General features: G+C 40.1%; 1 protein-coding gene across 1 annotated transcript in view; it reads left to right on the forward strand.

Moving 5' to 3' along the window:
• The window catches only part of cep112 (centrosomal protein 112), a 246,665-nt gene that overhangs the window by 233,097 nt on the left and 6,068 nt on the right, over nucleotides 1–7,500 (forward strand). Inside the window, exon 25 of the mRNA XM_063184029.1 lies at nucleotides 6,981–7,045. Within this exon, the coding sequence (XP_063040099.1) occupies nucleotides 6,981–7,045 (65 nt within the window). The remainder of the gene's footprint in view (nucleotides 1–6,980; nucleotides 7,046–7,500) is intronic.

Raw genomic sequence — 7,500 nt, forward strand, 5'->3', positions numbered from 1 at the left:
CCAGTGAGATTTTTTTATGTTTTGATCCAGACCTGCCCAAGATGGAAAGCTTTTATTTCAACACAGCTTTCAGTTAAATAATAAGAATAATAGTTTACTTTTTTATACCGCTTGTATACCGCAAAACACCCAAGGTCACTTAACAATGCATCCGTGTAAGTGTGCGTGCGTGCGTGCGTGCGTGCGTGCGTGCGTATGTACTATGAGCATGTGTAAGTATGTGTGCTCCACATAAGTATGTGTCTCTTTTTTGCTTGACTTAAGCAGCCAATCATTATCAGTCTTGTGTGGTTTCTGACTCCTCTTAGTAATCCTGCCAGCCATCTTGGCTGAGTAGCTTGTCTGACTGGTGATTGGTGATGCACGACACATGCGTATGGCTGACATACTTAAATGGCTTAAGGGCCGTACACACACACCGCTGCTATTTACTAGCTTCTCGCTTGCTCGCCTACTCGCTACTCTATCATGGAACGTTCGCTGAAAGTTCCCGCGGCTTTAACTGCCAATGGACAGGCGAGAAGTACCGAAGTCTGCTTTCCAATTGGTAACTCGCTTACTCGCGTCGCTCAAAGATAAAATATTTTCAACTCGAGATCCGCCCACATCGCATCGCTTGTACAGTACTCGCCTACTCGCCCGCGAGTCTCGCTGGAACACATTGACATTCTATTGACTTCATTCGCTGGAACCTCCCCTCTGTGATTTTTGTGGACATCTCTTATCAATTAAGCATATTCTAACTTGCCCTGCTCTCAGAAGGAAAAGACAACAGTTTTTTAAAGAAGACACTATTTTTGGTATTTTTAATAAGGTCCCACCTTTAAAGGTTTTGAACTTTTTAAAATGTATTGATGTGACCAAACTTATTTAATGTATTTATTCAATTATTTATATCATTGTTGATTTTTAATTTGAGGCGAATTCTATTACCTGTACTGGCCATGAAATAGCCACAGTTTCTATTTTCTTTTTTTGAACTTTATTGCCAACAGAGAACTTAGAGGCAATCACAACCACATAAACAAACATATCACACCCAAACAAACAAACAATACTAAAACAATAATATGCATAAAAACACACATATAAAAGAAAATAAAATGAAAATACATACAAATAAAAAAATGATAATACATAATGAAATAAAAATAAAAGGGGGGGGGGGGTTCACCTTGATTGCTAGCTTATATTATGTATGTCTTATGTAACTATATGCTTAACCCATATAAAGAATGACAGGTGTCCATCTCCTAAGGAATAGGGGTAATTTTAGCTGAAGGATGGCAGTCATATTTTCCATCAGTTGGACTTGGTTGCACCTCAGTCTCCATTGAGCCACTGTAGGAGGCTCAGGCTGCATCCAATGCATTGTGATCATTTTTCTTGCGATCATTAGTAGGACATGCAAAATATAACACAGGTCTTTGGAAAAGTTTTGTTCTGTTGTTTTTTCCAGCAAAATAAATACAGGGTCAAACGGTATGTCCATGTGCAGTATCTTCTCCAGTTCTGTCTTAATGTCTCTCCAGTATGGCTGTATCTTGGGACAGTCCCAAAAAATGTGGGTATGGTCACCTACCATCCCACAGTTTCTCCAGCATTTATTAATACCCCCAATGTTGAAGATACTAACCTGAAGTGGAGTTCTAAAGAATCTCACCTTTACTTTCCAATCAAACTCTTTCCATAATTGACTTCCCACCCCTCTATGACATTTAGAACATATATCCTCCCATTCATCATTTTCAATTATTGTATTAAGTTCCAGCTCCCATTGTCCTTTTATGTGTAACGTGTTATCTGACATATCTGTTGTTAGTTTTTGGTATATTTGAGACACTTGGTGTTTTATTATAATACGGTGTTCCAGTATATATGCAAAATGTGCTTCAATGCTATTGGGGTCTTCCTTGAGTATGTCCCAATCTGGATGTTTTGTTATGTAGTTCCTGATTTGGAGATATCTATAAAAATCGGTTTGGGGCAGATCAAATTTATCCTTAATTTGTGAAAAAGTCTTGACCACCTGCCCATCTAGTAGCTGATTGATTACTCGTAGGCCTTTCTCAGCCCACCTTCTAAACACTATGTCAACTAGAGATGGGAGAAATTCTATATTTCCTACAATGGGCATGGCTCTTGACAAAGATGCCTTTCCTTTTAGGTGTCTTTGAATCGTATTCCAAACCTTAAGGGTGTATTTAGTATACATGTTCTTTACTTTGATTTTCTTTTGTGACTGTTGACTGAGGAAGGGTAGTGTATCTAGTGCAATTCCTGGCAGAGAACTCTGCTCAATAGACACCCAACCCATTTCACCTCTGGCTATCCAAGCTACCATTGCTCTAAGTTGGGCTGCCCAGTAATACAATTTTAAATTAGGTAGACCCAGACCGCCTTTTTTCTTGGATGACATCAATACTTTCAACCTGACTCTTGGTCTCTTATTTTGCCAGATGAATTTTGATATACGTTTTTCAAGCATTCTAAATGTGGACTGAGGAACTATAATGGGTAGCGACTGAAATAAGAACAGGAACCTTGGCAGAACATTCATCCTTACTGATTCAACCCTACCAAATAGAGACAAAGGCAACATTTCCCATCTACTTATATCTATATTTATTTCTTTTATCAATTTGTTGTAGTTTGCATTATATAATTGTGAAGGCTTTGGTGTTAAAATAATCCCAAGATATCTGAATCCCTGCTGGGACCTCTTAAAAGAGACCAGGTTATCTAGTTGAGTTGGCCAGCTACCTACTATCATCATGGCTTCAGATTTATCTGTATTAACTTTGTAACCCGACACAGTACTATAGGCGTTGAGGCTATCCATGAGTGCTGGAATAGAAGTGATAGGATTTTCTATAAACACAAGTATATCATCAGCAAACAATGAAATCTTGTGCTGAATATTTCCTTCATCCCTTATACCTTGAATATGTGAATTGGTTCTTATCAACTCCGCCAGAGGTTCAATACTTAGCGCAAAGAGAGAGGGAGACAAAGAGTCTCCCTGTCGTGTTCCACGTCCCAATGGGAAGAAATGTGAACAGTGTCCATTGACTCTGACTCTAGATATGGGGTTTTTATAGAACATTTTAATCCATTTAATAAAAGTTTCATTAAAGCCCATATTTCTGAGTGTCTGTTGGAGGAAAAAGAGGTCCAATCTGTCAAAAGCTTTCTCTGCATCTAAACTCAGAAGCATTGATGGAACATCTCTATTGACTGCAACTGCTTGTAAGTTGAGTGCCTTTCTAACATTGTCCACTCCTTGTCTGTTAGTAATAAATCCCGTTTGATCTGGCTTCACAAGTTTATGTATATATTTTTGTATTCTCTTTGCAATGATTGAGGTTAGAATTTTTAAATCTACGCATAATAAACTAATTGGGCGGTATGACATACATTGTGTAGGGTCTTTATTTTCTTTATGAATTACACTGATTACTGCTTCTGACCATGAGTGAGGTGGGTCTCCTTCTCTCAAGGCATAGTTATACACTCTGTTCAGCAATGGTATTAATTTGTTTACAAATGTTTTATAGTATTCTCCTGGGAAACCATCTGTTCCTGGTGATTTGTTATTTTTAAGCTTAAGAATGCTCTCTTTAATTTCCTCATCTGTAATTGGAGATGATATTACTTCAGATTCTGATGGTGTTAATGTATTGAGTTTGATCAACTTGAGGAAATGTTTAACTTTGTCTTCCTTATGTGGGTCCCTCTCTTCTTCATATAGCTTTTTATAGTAGGTAGCAAATGCCTCTGCGATCTCATTAGGCTGTGTTAGACTCCTACCTAGATGTGGACATGATATCTTATGTACAGTCCTGTTAGACTGTTCTTTCCTCAATTGAAAAGCCAGCAGGCGACTGGCTCTGTTTCCCATTTCATAATATTTCCTGTTTATAAATCGCAATGCTCCTTCAGTTTTATAAGTTAACAGGTCATCCAGTTTTTGTCTAGTCTCTTTTAGTATTCCCAAAATCTGTGGGTTGTTTGTCTGTTTATGTTCTGACTCTAAATCCTTAATTTCTTTCTCCAGTTTGTTTTGTTCTGATAGCCTTTCTTTCTTCAGCCTTGAGGAAATAGCAATGATTTTACCCCTCATCACTACTTTAGCTCCCTCCCACAAAGTAGAGGGGGATACAGACCCATTGTCATTTAATGCCATGTAATCTAACAACTCTTTTTGAATTTCCTCCTTAATGAGCTCATTACTCAACAAAGAAACATTCAATCTCCAGTACTTAAACTGCTTGCGGGGCCCCATGCTTAGCTTTAAAGTTACAGGTGCATGATCTGAAATTGTGATAGGTTCAATGTTGCAGTCGCTGGTCCTGTAAAGTTCTGTCCCAGATATCAAAAACATATCTAATCTAGAGTAACTCCCATGTACATGAGACATGAAAGTAAAATCTTTCTCTCTAGGATGTAGATATCTCCATACATCAATTAGACCCAACTCATGCATCATTGCTTGTAGAGTAGTAGATTTTTTGGATGCTGGACCCACCGTTGCTGGGAGTCTATCAATATTTTCTCTCAGGACACAGTTGCAGTCTCCTCCTATTAAAATAATACCCTCTGCTTTATCTGCTACCAATGCTCCAATATTTTTGAAAAAATCTCTGCTGTCTTCATTGGGGGCATAGAGATTTAACAAAGTTATTTTTGTACCACCAATAGTCCCTTTTACCATCACATATCTCCCCTCCTTGTCTGTAATAGTCTGTATATGGCTGAAGTAGACTGACTTATTAACAAGAATAGCCACTCCCCTCTTCCTACTACTCTCAAAGGAAGAGCTGAATACCTGGCCCACCCATTCTCTTTTCAATTTTAAGTGTTCTTTTTCTGACATATGAGTCTCCTGTATCATTGCTATTGAGCAGTGTAGTTTTTTAAGCTGGCTTAATATCTTTTTTCTCTTAATTGGACTGCCTAGACCCTTAACGTTGTAAGTAACACAAATTAAACTGTCCATGTTAATATATAATTCTGCTTTTCCATCCCCAACATTCCTAACTTCCAAGATATAAACATGAGGAGAGAGAAAAAAATAAGCATATTTTTGCATAGCATTGAACTCAAGGTGAAAGACAAAACATAAATATAAAGAAAAACAATGAAAAAAACACAGTAGTAAACTGTAGATTTCCAAATACCCAACTGACTTCCCGTAGTCTCATAAAGGTGCCTGGCCCATGGACTAATAAGAAAACCAGCCCCTGATGTAACCTGGGCGAAGGATGGTGACCACTCCTCCGTGGGAATCACACACCGTGTGTCGGCGCTGTCGTCGTCCAGCTCGTGGATCATTCGCTGCGCCCTTCAGCAGAGTTCCATCCAATATTATAGAGAATAGTCTTTATCCTAATAATTCGGCTATAAAAAGCCTACTTTCTCCTGCAATGTAAACTTGGCATGTGTTCAAAAAGTTCACTCGTCCTTGGCAAAGAAGGCATGCATATCCGCGCGCGTCATCATCGGTTTAGTCTTTTCACCTCCCTCCTCTGTGCGTTTCCAAGTAGACCTGGCCATCTCCCTCTCCATCTTTTCACGTTCGTCGATCTTAGGGTGAATATTAAGCTCTTTGAGTGTTGGTAGGGCTTCTGTGATCGTCGCGAAAGTCTTTTCACCCGAATCAAACAGTATTTTTAGCTGTGCTGGGAAGACGCATTTGGCTTTGATACCTTTTTGTTTTAAACTCTTAATCACCTTTCTCACCTCCGTTCTTTTCTTTTGCAGCTCTGGGGAGTAGTCATGATCAAAGTAAATCTGTTCTTCGCCGTAGAGAATTTTCTGTTGTTTCCATGCTTGCCTGAGGATGGCTTCCTTCTCCGAGTGATCCACGAATCTCACTATAATGGACCTTGGAGGGTCGTCGGCTTTTTTTGGTTTGGCTGTGAGCGCTCGGTGTGCCCTCTCAATTTGCAAGTTCCCGTCAGGCATGGGGTCAATGACTGATTTCAACAGCTCCTTTACAAACTCCCTAGTGTCTGCACCTTCACTTCCCTCAGGCACTCGATATATTCTTAGGTTATTGCGTCTGAGTCTATTTTGCAAGTCTTCGCACCGCGCCGTTAGATCCATATCTCGGTGTAACAGGTATTTCAATGCCCTTTCATACCTCATCCCATTGTCCTCAATCTCACCCACGCGATCTTCCACCTCTGTCGTTCGTGTGTCTAGGGATTTTACTTCACCTTTTAGTTCCTCCATTGATGATTTTATTTCGGCAAGCGATGCTTTGATTTGTTCTTGACCCTTTCGGTTTTCGGCTCGCATCTTTTCCAGCTCAGCTAGCACTCGTGACTCAGCGTCCAAGCCAGGCCCAAGAACTTGAACTTGTTTCATATTTCCACTTTCTTCCTTCGCAATTTCGCCCTTTCTCGGTCCTTTACCTTTAGATGATGATGCCATTCTTTCGAAATAGTTGTTTTTGCCAAGTTTTTTGTCGATTAGTTAGGATTTTAATGATCAAATGGACGGAGCTCTGCTGTCAGCTCATGCCCTGCACATGACGTCACCGGAAATAGCCACAGTTTCATATTTGGCCATAAATGTAAACAAACAAACAAACAAACTTCATTGGCTGAGCGAGTAACTAGTAGCGACGTGTGTGTACGTACGGCCCTTTACATCCTCTCAGCACCCAGCAAACGCTTGGCAATGTGTCTATGAGTCACTAGAAAACAGCTCTTGTATAATATTCGATGGAAGTGCATATACACTGGGTGACGCACATACCGGTGTATTTGATACCATATGTGCCATACTGATGTCTGTAAATGTGTGTGTCCTTGTCGAAGTAAGTGTGTTTTATATGCTGTGTGTGTGTGTGTGTGTGTGTGTGTGTGTGTGTGTGTGTGTGTGTGTGTGTGTGTGTGTGTGTGTGTGTGTGTGTGTGTGTGTGTGTGTGTGTGTGTGTGTGTGTGTGTGTGTGTGTGTGTCTCTGTCTTCAGGTGACCTTCCTGCAGAAGAGGGTGACAGTATTACAGGAGGACCTCAATGCCAGCAGAGGGAGAAGGTGAGGAGACACACACACACACACACACACACACACACACACACACACACACGCGCACACTATCATACTCACACACACTATCATACTCACGCACATACACACAGGCACACACACACACACACACATACACACAAACACACTATCATACTCACACACACAAGCACGCACACACACACACACACACACACATACACCTTACTTTCACTTTTTACTTTCACTTTTACTAGGACATTGCACATTAGGACATTGGACATTGGACAAGATGGGAAAGCGCAAGCTCTGTCTTTGTCAATGCAAATGTGCCCACATTTCAGGCATTAATGAGGAACCTCATCTATAAATGTATATGTAGGTTAAATGAGTCAAGTAATGGTATCATAATGGGATTGTGCAATGTAAAGGAAAGTGCCACTCAGTTCAGATCTGACATATGGAAACAGTGGAAAAAGCAATTG

Source organism: Engraulis encrasicolus, chromosome 2 (assembly GCF_034702125.1).
Source record: "Engraulis encrasicolus isolate BLACKSEA-1 chromosome 2, IST_EnEncr_1.0, whole genome shotgun sequence".
NCBI lineage: Eukaryota > Metazoa > Chordata > Actinopteri > Clupeiformes > Engraulidae > Engraulis > Engraulis encrasicolus.